Raw genomic sequence first — 15,506 nt, forward strand, 5'->3', positions numbered from 1 at the left:
GTCAAACTAAACAGTCAAAGCAGCAGACACTATTCAAGCACTGACAGAAAAAAACATACAAATCTAAGATGCTTTTTATCTTCACTGAGCAGCAGAGGTGATCCAGAGTAAGGAGCAGTCTACCAAGAGATCCTTCTCTTACTATGATACTAAGAAAAACTGAAAAGGGTCCTGTCCGAGTGTGTACAGCAGTACATGTTCATCACACCAACAAACTGAACTTTAGTAGACTACCTAAGGAGGGTAGCACGGCAATACTACTCATATGTCAGTAAGGCAGTGTGTTTGTTGAACATGAGCAGTACTTAAACCTTTTGCAAATTAGTGAAGACTAGTGCAGAGGCACTACTTGTTTACAGATGATCAAAAGTTACAATTACACAAAACAACTCAACGTACTACATAATGGTGTACACATTTATTGCAAGTAATTCTGTTCTTTGCAAAGATGCAAATCATATGTAGAAAATCAAACCCAAACAGCAGCTCAATGTACCATTGAACAGTGCAAAGTTCTATCTTGCAGCGTTAAAGGTACCATTTAATCTTGAAGACAGAAGTTCAGTCAAGTAAGACTCTATAGTTGGTGCATTTTCAAGATAACAATATACATTATTTTCTTTGTAGTAAGTGCATTGTTATGATTAAAAAATACTAGTTATTAAAAAAAGGTTCCCTATTAGTAAGTTGAACGCTTACCTTATCGAATCCATAAACGTCGACCCGTCCTTATCGAAATGCAAAATCATTGAACGTCCAGAACAGTGAAACTGGAAACGTCGAATCATCATGGTTGGCCTTCTACAGTATAGCTCCGTAAGGTAAGTGTGCGATAGTTACGGACCTTAGGGTTAGGGTGCAGGTTAAGGTAAGTGCACAGATAGTAATGTATGTTAGATTTAGTGTAGGGTTTTAAGTGTGTGTGTGTCGATTATTTAGTTTGTTTGGGTTTAGCTGTTTAAGGTAAGTGTACGATAGTTACGGACCGTTAGGGTGCGGGTTAAGTGCACACTTGGTGGTATATTTAAGATTTAGTATAGGGTTAGAAGTAGGCTTTAGTTTAGGGTTAGATGTAGGGATTTGGTTAGTGTATGTATGTGGTTTATTTAGTTTGTGTAGGTAGTATGTAGTGGGCGGTGGGGTGGGACAAGTATGATAGTTCGATGTTTTGAATTTCGCGGTTTAGGGCGTTTGGTGTTTTTGCGGTTCAATGAAGATGGGTCGACGTTTAGGGATTCAATAAGGTAAACGTTCATGTTTATGATATAGACCCAAAAAAAAAGATGTACACTTACCTGACTTTGCTCATGAGAAGTGACACTGTCAGTTCCATTGCTCTGCACCAGCTGCTGTTTTCTCTTCTCTCTGAACAGTATAGTATTAACATCATCTTCCAGTTTGCTAAAGAAACATTCATCCTGGGCCACTGGCTGTAATGACTTCTGTTCTGACTGTGAAAACAATTTAATATTTTTTCATTAACTTCCAGTATTAAATTAACTATTTTTTTCTCAATGTTTTATTTCTGCTCAAATAAAATCTATGCAATGGACATGTATGCTTAATGCCTCACTACTACCTACCACACCCTACAACCATCGAACAACTATAACACAGAAAAGCCACAAGAGCCCATCCTCCCAAAGACATTCCTAACAGGACATTGGCTTGTAGCTCGTGTCCAGTGGGGCCTGGACACTTTACTTTTGTCACCTAGGTAAGCCTGCCAGTCTCAAATGCTCTGTTTAACAGACAGGCCAGTAGCATTAGTAATCACTCTGCTTCAGTTACACACACAGACTCACAAAGTACATAAGTGAAAACTGAGCGAATCAAACAAAGGACTATAGGATTAAGCTCATCACCATCTCAAAGCCTTAACCTTCTGTGGTACACTGCCAGTGTTGCCTTCAGTAGTTAATTCTTTGCACCAGATTTAATCCCTGACCTTAAAGGACCCTGTCCTCAACAAATTATGCCCACATTATGTATGATGCATTTGCCCCTCCCATCTTTCTTACTACCAAAACTGGCCTTTCAGGCTATCACAATCCACAAAACTCTCAGCTCCTAATTACACTCTTACAAGGTCAACTGACATGTCAGACTTTTAACAAACTTCTGATCCCTCAGTCTGCCATGTAAGCCTTTGCTGCCACAAAAAGACTCTATTAATAGTGGGCTGACTTTATTCTGGACAGAGTAGAGATGCTCTTGAGATCAGTTGAAGGACACTAATGTTCAATGACACAATGAAATATGTGCTGCAGGTATATTCACAGTGCATGCCGACTCTACTGACCACATCTCCACTACATCTCTATGTGCAGTGCATGAAGGCAGCTATACTGACCACAGCTCCACTACAGCTCTATGTACAATGCATGCAGACTCTACTGACCACACCTCTGCTGCAGCACTGTGCACAGTTTGTCAGCTCTGCCGACCACACCTCCACTATAGCTTTACATGCAGTGCATGAAGCCAGCTGTATGACCACAGCTCCACTACAGCTTTATGCACAATGCACGCCAACTCTACTGATCACACTTCTGCTGCAGCACTGTGCACAGTTTACGTCAGCTGTACTGATCACACCTCCACTATAGCTCTATGCACAGTATACACTGACTCTACTGACCTCACCTCCATTACAGCTCTATGCGCAGTGCACAATAATTCTACTGACCACACCTCAACTGCATTTCTAAGAACAAGGCACACCAGCTCTGCTAAGCATACTATTACGGTTTCTCCTAAGGGAGAACACTCTGCTCAAGGACTTCCCTTTGCGAAGAGTAAAGCTTCTGAAACTGGAATACTGATAAAGCCTTACCAAGATAGTTCTCCATGTGGATGTGTCATTGAACCTAGACTGGTGGTTTCAAGATCAGAAGGCCTTCACCTGTGCCAGGTGCAGTTTCTGTTCTTTTTAACAAACTTTAAAAACAAGGTACAACAAACACTTAAAAGACATAACAGGAATTGTCACTCCCTCAAGAGGAAAAGTAGGGAAGGGATTAATGTTCATTTCACAAGCTATTTCCATGCAAGACGACCATATAAAGTAAAAGTTGCACCCTCAATACACAACAGTTGAAAACAATTTTCAAACAAGGTCAGTGACTTACAGCTACTACTATTAAGCATTCTGCTTAATCAGTTCATGGGTCTATAGGCATGGGATAGCTCACAGTTAAAAAAAAAAAATCAGCATATGGTTTGATCCCTTTACAAACCTAAAATGACAACTTTTACATCTTTGTACATGTTGACATCACTATCTGATACAATTCTGCCAAAGTCTCACTCATCATCTTCTTTTGGCTGTTCCCATTAGGGGTCGCCACAGCGGACCTTCTGTTTCCATTTCTTCCTGTCCTCTGCCTCATGCTCTTTCACACCAACCGCCTGCATTTCCTCTCTCACCACATCCATAAACCTTATCTTAGGCCTTCCTCTTTTTTTCTTACCTGGCAGCTCCATCCTTAGCATCCTTTTCCCAATATACCCAGCATCCCTCCTCAGCACATGTCCAAACCAACGCAATCTCACCTCTCTTGCTTTGTCTCCAAACTGTCCAACCTGAGCTGACCCTCTAATATACGGATTTCTAATCCTGTCCATCCTAGTCACACCCAGTGCAAATCTTAACATCTTTAACTCTGCCACATCCAGCTCTGACTCCTGCCTTTTCGTCAATGCCACCATCTCCAACCCATATAACACAGCTGGTCTCACTACCCTCTAGTAGACCTTCCTTTCACTCTTACTGGTACCAGTCTGTCACAAATCACTCCTGACACTCTTCTCCACCCATTCCACCCTGCCTGTACTCTCTTCTTCACCTCTCTTCCACACCCACCATTACTCTGAACTGTTGATCCCAAGTACTTAAACTCATCCACCTTTACCAACTCTACTCCCTGCATCCTCACCATTCCTCTACCCTCCCTCACATTTACACACATATATTCTGTTTTACGCCTGCTGACTTTCATTCCTCACCTCTCTAAAGCATATCTCCAACTCTCCAGGGTCTCCTCAACCTGGTCCCTACTCTCACTACATATCACAATGTCATCTGCAAACATCATAGTCCACGGGGTCTCCTGTCTGATCTCATCTGTCAACCTGTCCATCACTACTGCAAATAAGAAAGGGCTCAGAGCTGATCCTTGATGTAATCCCACCTCCACCTTAAACGTATCTGTCACTCCCACTGCAGTCCTCACCAATGTCACACTACCCTCGTACATATCCTGTACCACTCTTACATACTTCTCTGCCACTCCTGACTTCCTCATACAATACCACAACTCCTCTCTAGGCACCCTGTCATATGCTTTCTCTAAGTCCACAAAGACACAATGCAACTCCTTCTGACCTTCTCTGTATTTCTCCAACAACACTCTCAGAGCAAATATTGCATCTGTAGTGCTCTTTCCTGGCATGAAACCATACTGCTGATCACTAATCATCACCTCCCTTCTTAACCTAGCTTCCACTACTCTTTCCTATAAATTCAAGCTGTGACTGATCAATTGTATCCTTCTGTAGTTACTGCAGCTCTGCACATCACCCTTATTCTTAAAGATAGGCACCAAAACACTTTTTCTCCATCCTCAGGCATCCTCTGACTTTCCAAAATTTCATTAAACAATCTGGTTAAAAATTCCACTGCCATTTCACCTAAGCACCTCCATGCTTCCACTGGTATGTCATCTGGACCAACAGCCTTTCCATTCTTCATCCTCTTCATAGCTGACCTTACCTCCTCCTTGCTAATCTGTTTCACTTCCTGATTCACTATCCCCACATCATGCAACCCTCTTTCGCTCTCATTCTCTTCATTCATCAGCCCTTCAAAGTACTCTTTCCATCTACTCAACACACTCTCCTCACTTGTGAGTATGTTTCCTTCACTATCCTTTATCACCCTTACCTGCTGCACATCTTTCCCAGCTCTGTCCCTCTGTCTAGCCAGTCGGTACAGGTCCTTTTCTCCCTCTTTAGTGTCCAATCCCTCATACAACTCTCCATATGCCTTAGCCTTCGCCACCTCTCTCTTTGCCATGCGTCTCATCTCCTTATACTCATGTCTACTTTCTTCATCTCTTTGGCAATCCCACTTCTTCTTTGCCAGCCTCTTCCTCTCTATACTCTCCTGTACTTCCTCATTCCACCACCAGGTCTCCTTGTCCTCCTTCCTCTGTCCAGATGTCACACCAAGCACCTTTCTAGCAGTCTCCCTTACTAGCTCTGCTGTAGTTTCCCAGCTATTCGGTAACTCTTCACTGCCTCCCAGTGCCTGTCTTAACTCTTCCCTGAATGCCACCTCACAATCACCCTTTTTTTTAACTTCCACCATTTAATCCTTGGCACTGCTTTCATACTTCTCCTCCTCTTCTTGATGACCAACATCATCCTACAGACCACCAATCTATGCTGCTTAACTACACTTTCCCCTGTCACCACTTTACAGTCTCCAATCTCCTTCAGACTGACCCTCCTACATAGGATATAATCCACCTGAGTGCATCTTCCTCCACTCTTGTACGTCACCCTATGCTCCTCCCTCTTCTTAAAATACATATTCACCACAGCCATGTCCATCCTTTTCGCAAAATCCACAATCATCTGACCTTCTGCATTCTTCTCCTTAACACCATACCTACCCATCACTTCCTCATCCCCTCTGTTCACTTCACCAACATGCCCACTGAGGTCTGCTCCAATCACTAGTCTCTCACCCTTGGGTACACTAACCACCACGTCATCCAACTCACTCCAAAATGTTTCTTTCTCATCCATAGCACACCCAACTTGTGGAGCATATGCACTAAACAACATTCATCATTACACCATCAATTTCAAGCTTCATAAACATCACTCTATCAGACACTCTCTTCACCTCCAAAATACTCTTGGCATACTGTTCCTTTAGGATAACCCCTACCCCATTTCTCCTGCCATCCACACCATGATAAAACAATTTGAACCCACCTCCTATACACCTGGCCTTACTTCCCTTCCATCTGGTCTCTTGCACGCACAATATATCAACCTTCCTTCTCTCCATCATATCAGCTAGCTCTCTCCCTATACCAGTCATACTGCCAACATTCAAAGTTCCTACCCTCACCACTACACTCCTAACCTTCCTCCTCTCTCACTGAGTTATTATAAAGCAACTTTCACCAAGTACAGTTCTTCAAAAGAAGAATATTCAAGCCATCAAAAATAAAAACATACTGTTATCAATAAGATGCCTTTGTACAAAAGAATTATTTCACAGACCTTAAAGTATTTTTTCTTGCACTAACAGCATCACTATAGTAATGGAAGTTCTTTCTCAGAGTGAACATATTTCTAGAACCAAGAGGTGTCTTTTTAAAAAAAAATGCATCACAGCAAAAATATCTGTCTTGACTTTAACTAATGAAAGGTACACACTGATATGCTATCAAGAAATTAAGTGTGAGGTCAAAATGCACTGAAAAAAGTACAGTTGCCTGAGCATACTCATCCTAGAGCAGGACATTAACATAACAGGACACTGCTACAGGAATTCACAATATGGATGGGCTACAAGTGTAGACAGATAGCTCTCAACCAATCAGGGACAAATTTCTTTTTTTTCCCAAAATCTCTTTATTTCAATTTTCTTTTTTCAAATAATAACAATAAGGTAACTCAAACACACAAATAAACAATACAAATACCTATCTAAAGAAAACAGACAACAATCTCGTTCCAAGAAAATTATACACACACACACACATATATATATATATATATATATATATATATACACACAATATATACAAAAGAAGTCACTACATCAAGTAAAGTATGAAAATTCTTATGTTCATTTGGTCTCATAAGGGATAGTTAGAATGGGGATAGTCTATATATATATATATATATATATATATATATATATATATATATATAAAGTAAAAAAATAGAAATTTAACCATTAATTTGTATGTTTAGGGAAAATATCTAGTTACACATATACTAAGAAAAGGGAGAAGATGCAAGAAAGACTGGTTATACTACATTCATTTCTTATTTAAAGGTTAGCTTATCATGACAATTTGTGGGCGAATTTTATTTGTCAAGAATTATATCTAGCAAGTAACACCAATATTTTTGGTAATAGAGTTTGTTTTTTGTTTTTGAATAAATTAATTTGTGAGATGAGATATATTTGATAGCAAGATTGCTAAAATTTTCCCATGTAATTGGTGACATGACATTCCAATTCTTTGTAATAAAGAATTTAATAAGGGCACACATCGTAATAAAGACATGTTTTAATATTTTTGGGAGTTGATTGATATTCATGTACAATATAGCTGTCTCCCAATAAGGGTTGATTTTTCATATCCCATCTTCTCTAATCTTACTCTCAAGGAACACCATAAGTTGTGCATCTTAGTACAGTTCCACATGACATGTAAAATATCAGGTGTAAGATCCGGACAATGGGGACATATAGGTGAAAAGTTAGGATTTAATTTATTTAATTTAGATAAGGTATAATATAGATAGTTATTTACCATAATTTGTGTATATAACAGCTTCTTGAAAGGAATGAATTTGATTGTATTTTCAATGGCTAGTTTCTTATTTTCTTCAGTCAGTGATTGATTTTTCGTTTGCCAATAGTTTGAAAATAATAAAGAATTCTAATGTTTTGTACTCATTACAATTTATAAGTCCTAGAAATTGTTTTCCCTTTAATTGCAAGATTTTCAAGTATTAATTTAACTAAATCTATGTTCTGGAAGTCAGTGTGTATTTGTGAGAATTTAGCATTTATAAGATGATGAAGTTGGTTAAGGATAATACTATATTTCATAGGAAGTTTGAGTTCAAGTCTCATTTGCCCCGTGCTAGAGTCTTTCCATTGGTATATATCCCATATTGTGTAGTCTTTTAACAGGGGGTAGTTTGTTAAATTTACTGGTTTATTATTTATTAGTAAATTAGGATTTAGATGTAATGGTTGTACAAGGGCAAAAGAGTCAGCTAATTGCAATGATTTCAATAGTTTCTGTGTTGTAAGAATCATGTTTTTAATTAGTGGGTGTAAATTCTTCATGTATATACTAGCCTGGTTTAAATTCAAGAATGGTAAGGATTTGATATTACAGCCAAGGGATTTCAACTGTTCATACCAGATTTTGGTCCACTGGGGTGTCCAAGTATTTATATATGAGTCATAGTTTATTATTTGTATTAGTCTGTATTCAGTAATTATACTACAGTAAAGCTTCAAATCAGGTAACCCCAATCCCCCCTTATCTTTGGCGAGTACAAGTTTTGCATATTTAATTCTGGTAGATTTGGGATACCATAAGAATCTTGATATAGCTTTTTCCATGGCAAGGAAGAAGTTTTGGGGAATATTTGAAAAGGTAGCATTTAATTGAAAGAGTATTCTTGGTAGAAAATTCATCTTGACAACACTAGCTTTTGACAGTAGAGACATATTAATGTTCTTCCATCTATCCATATCGTTTTGAATACTAGTCCATGTAGTTAGTAGGTTATTGTTTATAATATCTTTGAAGTCTGAAGTAAATATTATTCCTAGATATTTTATCTGGTAGTTTATTTTGATCTCACTCATAGGAAAGCACAATTCTTTATGCCCTACAGGATTGAGGGGAAATATGTGTGACTTGTTTAAATTTAAATTATAATTTGAAACTACAGAGAACTCATGAATAACTAAGTATTTTTGGGAGGTCAGTAGTGGGGAGTTGGAAGTATACATTTAAGTTATCAGCAAAGGCCGAGTATATAAGATTTGTATTGTGGATTCTGGGAATATGATGAAAGTTTTTTTGTGAAATAAACAGAAGGAGGGGTTCTAGATAAAGATTAAATAGGTATGGCGAAAGAGGACATCCTTGTCTTGTACCATTGGATAAGAGTATAGGGTTAGTTATATGTTTATTTACCTGTACAGTAGTAGAAGCTTTCTGATACAGAACCTGGATCATTTTAATGAATTCTTGAGGAAAACCATATAAAGGCAGTATATTAAAGAGAAAGTGTAAGTTTACTTTATCAAAAGCTTTATTTGTATCTACTATAAGGGCATATCTGGGGCATTTATCCCTATTAAAGTAGTCTTACAATGGTATCTAAAAGGAGGGTGTTGTCACTTGTTTGCCTATTTGTCATAAAGCCCATTTGTTGTTGGGAAGTAATAGATGGGAGTATATTCTTAAGTCTATTTGCTATAACATGGGCTAATATCTTAAGATCAGTGTTTATGAGGGCTATTGGTCTATAATTTGCTGGATCTGTTGGGTCAGAATGCGGTTTAGGAATCAACACCGTCTTGGAGTTATTTAAGTATTTGTCTGTTATACCATATTGTATTATATAGTTGAAAACTTCTGATAACACTTTGGAGATAGGTTCCATGAATAATAACTTATAAAAATCCGATGTGTATCAATCAGGCCCAGGGGATTTACCTAATTTTAGTTTGTTTATTGCAGCTTTTATCTCTTTTAAATGTAATGGTGATTTTAAGAGTTTCCTTTGATCTTCTGTAATTTGTGGAAAGCTTATATTATGTATAAAATCCTCAAATCTGTCTGTAGATGATGATAAGGGTATACTGTATAATTTCTTATAAATATCTTCAAAAGCGTCCACTATATCTTGATCTTTATATTTCACCTGTCCTTCATATTTTATTTCTTTGATCCTAGGAGGTCCACTTTTTATGTTAATTAGTCTAGCTAGGAATTTTGATGGTGTTTGAGCCCATTCTGAATATTGATATATTGACCTTAATTCTAAGAAGGAGATATTTTCTAAATAGTGCTTGTGTAATTGTTTTTGCCAATCAATTATTTTTTCCTCAAGTTCTTTAGAATATTTTTCCTGAAGTTCTAGTTCAGCAGTGTTTATTTGACACTCTAGTTCATTCTTAAGATTGTTATAGTTTTTTTTGAACCATGCAGATTTTTGAATAATAATACCCCTGATGACCGCCTTGGTAGTTGCCCATTGTATGTCATATGGAATTTGATCAGATATAAAATCATTTTGAAGTTGGGCTAGCACATTCTGAATTTCTTGTGTAGTTTCTTGGTTTTGTATAATTTTAGGATTTAACGTCCAGGTATTAAAATAGGAAATATTTTGTTTATGAGCTTGAAAGTTTATTAAAAGTCTAATTTTGGAATAATCTGAAACTAGGTGATGCAGCATAATTTAATTTGTTAGAAAGGAAAGCAAGGGAAATTAGAAAAGCATCTATCCTGGACCAAGTTTTATGAGTGGCTGAAAAGAAAGTGAATCTTGATATTGTTTTATCATATTGAAATTTAACATAATGGTCAACTAGTTCAAATGTATTTTGTAATTCTTCAAGTGCTGTAGTGGTAGATTGTGACTGTCTGTTTTTATTATGCGATCTATCCTTATCTAGATTTAGTAAAGCATTCCAGTCCCCACCTACAATAAACAGATGATTTAGGTATTTGGCTAATATATTAAAGATTACATAAATGAAGAGCTGTTGATTTGAGCAGGGGCTATATATATTAAGAAAGAGTAATGGTTTGTTTAAAGTATGATATTCAGTAGTAAATAATACCCATCTTCCCTTTGAGTCAGCTTCCTAGGAAGTAATCTCTCTTTGGAAGGATTTATTTACTATAATGGCCACTCCCCTGGACAAAGAACTATAATTTGCAGCAACTATTGTTTTAACCCATTTTCTTTTCCTTTCCCTAACCCAAAGTTGGTCATCTAAGTGAGTTTCTTGCAAGAAAGTTATATCAGCCTTAGTTTGGTATGTGAGGTGCATGATTAAATTTCTTTTCTTTTTATCTACCATCCCTTTAACATTCCAAGAGTCTATGGTTATCATTTTTTATTAATATTGTTGAAGTTTCTCATTAGTTGATATACAGAAATACATTTATAAACTTATTCTGTTAGTGTATTTACCTTAAGAATAAATGTTGTGACTTCTATACTCCTAAACTCTAAATAGGTGTCTAACCACCCATCCCTCTGTATTTGTAAATGTGCATGAGTTAAGAAACTAAAAGAAACTATATTTTTAACAACAAGGAGTAGATATATATCAGAGGGATGTCAATAATACCCATACTGTTCCAAATGCGAACAGTCATCAGCTAACAGACTGTGCCCATCCCGCTCCTTTTATTATTTATATACTGCATATTCATTTTCAGACTTCTTAAAATATTATATTAATTGTACCCTTAGATATTATATAGAGAGAAAAGGAAAAGTAGCGTTTATAAAAAGCTTTGTAGTAACAGCAACATATTATAATTCTTAACATTTCAAGAGTTATTAAAGAGTTAAACAAAACAATATTTTCAAAAAACAAGTACAATATATGTATATTTAAAGAAGGCATCATTTTAAAAATTCAACAACATTTGCATTATTCTTGCTAACAGCAACTAACTGTGGTTCTTTAAAATGTATTGTAAACCATACAAGCAATCATTGTGAACTCATATTATTAATTAACCAGTGCCATCTACTGGACAAACAGGGGGGAAAAAAAGGAACATGTTTTTGTACCTTGCTCATAGACACCTTTAAAGGTAACTCAATGGTTATGCCAGTACAATAATGATTATACATTTTAAACATGTAAAGAAGGCAGCACTTTAAAATTCAACAACATTTGCCTTATTCTTACTAACAGCAACTAACTGTGTTCTTTAAAATGTATTGGAACTTCATTTAACATTGTACTGGCAAAAGCCATATAGATCCATCATTGTGTACTCATATATTAATAATTAACCAGTGCCATCTACTTGAACAAACAGAGAGAAAAGGAAAAAAAAAAGAAAAAAATGTTTTTATACCTTGCTAATAGACACATTTAAAAGTAACTCAATGGTTATGTCAGCAGAATAATGATTATACATTTTAAACATTTAAAGAAGGCAGCACTTTAAAATTCAAGAACATTTGCCTTATTCTTGCTAACAGCAACTAACTGTGGTTCTTTAAATGTATTGGAATCTTCATTTAGCACTGCACTGTCAAAAGCCATATAAACACATAATTGTGAACGCATATGTTAATAATTAACCAGTGCCATCAACTGAACAGAGAGGAAGAAGAAAAAAAAAAGAGAAATGTTTTTGTACCTTGCTCATAGACATACTTAAAAGCAACTCAATGATTATGCCAGTAGAATAATGAGTATACATTTTAACAGAAACTATTTATGTCTAATATTTACACTACTTATATCAAAGGTTATATCCCATTTTTTAAATGTAATTTAACACTTATTTTTTGTAAGCTGTAAATGCACTTTGAAGTAATTTCTCTATGCAGACAGTGTTAGGTAGCTTTGTAACTTTTAAATGTAAAGGCAGTTACTAAAAGACAGTACCTTAAGTATTACAGTGTAGCAAAGAGGTTATCTTTACAGGCAAGTAAGCAGAGTTATTTAGAACACATTCCACATCCATTTGTTTAAAATTTCCCATAAGAGTGGTATATTCTTCTGTCCTGTAGTTCTTTGGAGCTGTAGCACTTGTTAAGCCTTCTAAATGTTGTTTTTGGATCAAAAGATATGAAAAGAGTTGTCTCAGGCAGGATTTACTTTGAAGAGATGCAGAAAGGTGGATTTTGCCTGGTCAGGTGTTTCCAAGGATATTTTTTCTTCTTTGTAATAAAATGTTAAAGTTGCAGGATATCTCATTTGGAAACAAATCTTATTTTCAATGAGGTAATTGCAGTACTTGCCGAGTTTCTGTCGATTTTGTTTAATTTGTAAAGGAAGATCTTGAGTAATCATAATCTTATGCGCTCTCCATGTAACATTCTTTTTAATCTTATAAACTGACAGTATCTGTTGAACATGTGCTGAATTAAGCAGTCTGATATAGACTTGTCTAGGAAGATCACTTGTTTGTGTATGCTTTATAGCTCTGTGAGCTCTTTTGATCACTATCTCACATCCAGGAGATTTTTATTAGCCAGAAGAGAGCTTAGTATTTCTTTTATTATTGGAATAAATTGTGAATTATCAAAGCTCTCTGGAATACCTCTTATGATAAAATTATTTCTCCAGCTTCTAGCTTCCAAGTCTAACATTTTTTGCTGTAATTCTTTAATTATGGTGTCATTGGTTTGTGCTTTTTGTTGCAGTTCATTTATTTTTAGCTCACTGTCCATAATTTTACCTTCATTTTGTTCAAGCCTAAGCACAAACTGGTCCAGAGTAGAGCCAAATGTAGTTATCTTATGAGAGAAACCCTGCACTTCTGTTTGTAAAGCAGTTTTCAGATTCTCCAGTGTTAAAGGTTGTTCCTATTTTAATCTTGGAGACATTTTATCAGCTTCTTGTTGTTGCTTGTTAATTTTTTGCCTTTTAGAAGTGGTTTCTTTCTCAGGAGTAGTAATTGCAGACAGTTTGTTTTTTGTGATTACAGTTTCCATCTGATCTGGCTGATTCTCCATTAATCTTGTATAGTTAGATTCCTAGTAGTAGTGCAGAATTTTAAATAAGTCTTGTTATGAAAGTTGTTTTTCTTGTTACTTTCCTCTTATTAGGCCTGTTAGTCTTGAAGAATCCACACCATGTGGTTCAGGGCTCGTTTCCAACAAGTAATTATTTTTCCTTCAGAATGAGAGAATCTTTGAAAAATAAACATGAAACAAGTAAGTACTCATATTTCTGCTTTAATCCTTGATGTTTGGTATACATTTCCTAAGCGATGCGTTGGTTTGAAGTCAGATTATAGTATAAGAATGCAGGAGCTGCACTGTCAGTGTGCTTACAGGCTGTCCACCATTTTGGAATCTATAATCAGGGACAAATTTCAACAGAATCACTGACAAATCAAGAAAAAATCGGGATCAATCAGGGACACTTTTAAAATATTAGTCCTGTTAAATTAAGACATTGAGAGAATAAGAGAATGTGAATTAATATACATTTTCTAAAGTAAAAGAAGTCTATGCCTCTTAATTATTGGCATTATTTATTACGTGCAATTCACCACGTTTCCTCCAAACGCCACAAGTTTTAAGAGGGACAGAGGTAAAATTTCAGTCAAAATCAGGGACAGTTGAGAGGTATAAAAAAATAACCTGGCTTGACCATTAACAGTGGCTGGGGGCTCTAGAGGGTGTGTGGACATAATCTCTTACTGTGGCTGTTAGGGGAAGCCTCAGTTATGAAAGTATGTGCACTGACTGGCTCACTCTATTGTATCTGGAGCCAAAGAAATAGCAAACAGAGCAATTATACCAGCATATGCTTTTGGAGAAGAGCAAAAAGAACATTGAAGGTCTATAATAATGCTTGAAAAACACAGAAAACTATTATTTATTTAACATTTGTTGACCGGGATAGTCTGACTGGATACATGTCCATTTTCAGCGGAGGCCTGGGGAGAAAAGCTCCAAGATAATAATTCACATTGTACATTTAGTAAATGCTAGTTTCAAGAAGATTACAGTCATAAGCAATACCAGCATTTAGCACATATAGTACTAACTTATTATAAAACACTTTACAAAACATAACATTATTTTCAAAGTTAAACATACATAAGATTACATTCAGGTTTAAGACACTGAGCAGCAGTTATACAATTGACCCTTCCTGAAATGGAAGGGTAGAAAAAAGTTAAAAGTAGTTGAAGGTAAGGCACCTAAGAAATAGAGAGGTCACTAGTCGGGGTTAGTGCAAGGACATAACCAATAAGTTTTGAAGCATTTCTCAAGTTTGTTTTTGAATTGAGTTAGTGAGGGTTCTAGGGTCAAGTCAGCTGGGAGTCTGTTCCATATTTTTCCAACAGAGTTGGCAAACAGAGAGTCCCCAGCTGAATAGTTGGATTTGTATGTTTGAACTAGGGTCTAGTGGATGATCGCAGTGGCCGGGTGCTGGTGTAGGGGCTGATAATATTTTTTAGTGCAGGTGTATTTTCTGGTTGGTAAAGGACTTTATGTGCCACTATTAGCTGGCTGAACTGCAGTAGGCTTGGCAGTTCATGACATCCTAGGCGATTTAGGTTGTGACAGTGTCGTGTCCGGTAGGCTGTGCCAGTAGCAAATCTGGCAATGTGGTTACAGCAGGATGATAGTTTATTAAGATGCGTTTTGTTTAAGTTGGAGAACAGAGGTGAAGCATAGAGAAGAGTTGATAAAGTACAGTTTTGTACCTACCATAAATGTAGATGTCCGAACTGGATAGCATCTGCAGTCATAACAACTGGGTTGTCCTGTCGTCAGGCAGCCCTTCGGTCGGCCGGATTCCAAAGTCTGGGTCCGGCTTCAGCTGATGTCGCACTTCACCCGACGTCATCTCTGCTGGTCTTCGGGTATAAAGGCATCAGCCAACGCCATTTTCCTCAGTGTTTCTTGCCCCAGATGCCAGTTGCCCTCTTGGAAGGCTAAATTTTGGATAAATGCCAATGTTTCCAAAAAGATAGAAGGCAAACACAAAAAAT

General features: G+C 36.7%; 1 protein-coding gene across 6 annotated transcripts in view; it reads right to left on the reverse strand.

Annotated features, from left to right (window-relative positions):
* The window catches only part of GKAP1 (G kinase anchoring protein 1), a 2,226,639-nt gene that overhangs the window by 791,045 nt on the left and 1,420,088 nt on the right, over positions 1-15,506 (reverse strand). For all 6 annotated transcript variants that reach the window (XM_044083704.1, XM_044083701.1, XM_044083700.1 and 3 more), the window contains one exon: positions 1,296-1,451. In XM_044083704.1, the coding sequence (XP_043939639.1) occupies positions 1,296-1,451 (156 nt within the window). The remainder of the gene's footprint in view (positions 1-1,295; positions 1,452-15,506) is intronic.

Source organism: Protopterus annectens, chromosome 9.part0 (assembly GCF_019279795.1).
Source record: "Protopterus annectens isolate FY-2018-M chromosome 9.part0, PAN1.0, whole genome shotgun sequence".
Taxonomy (NCBI): Eukaryota; Metazoa; Chordata; order Ceratodontiformes; family Protopteridae; genus Protopterus; species Protopterus annectens.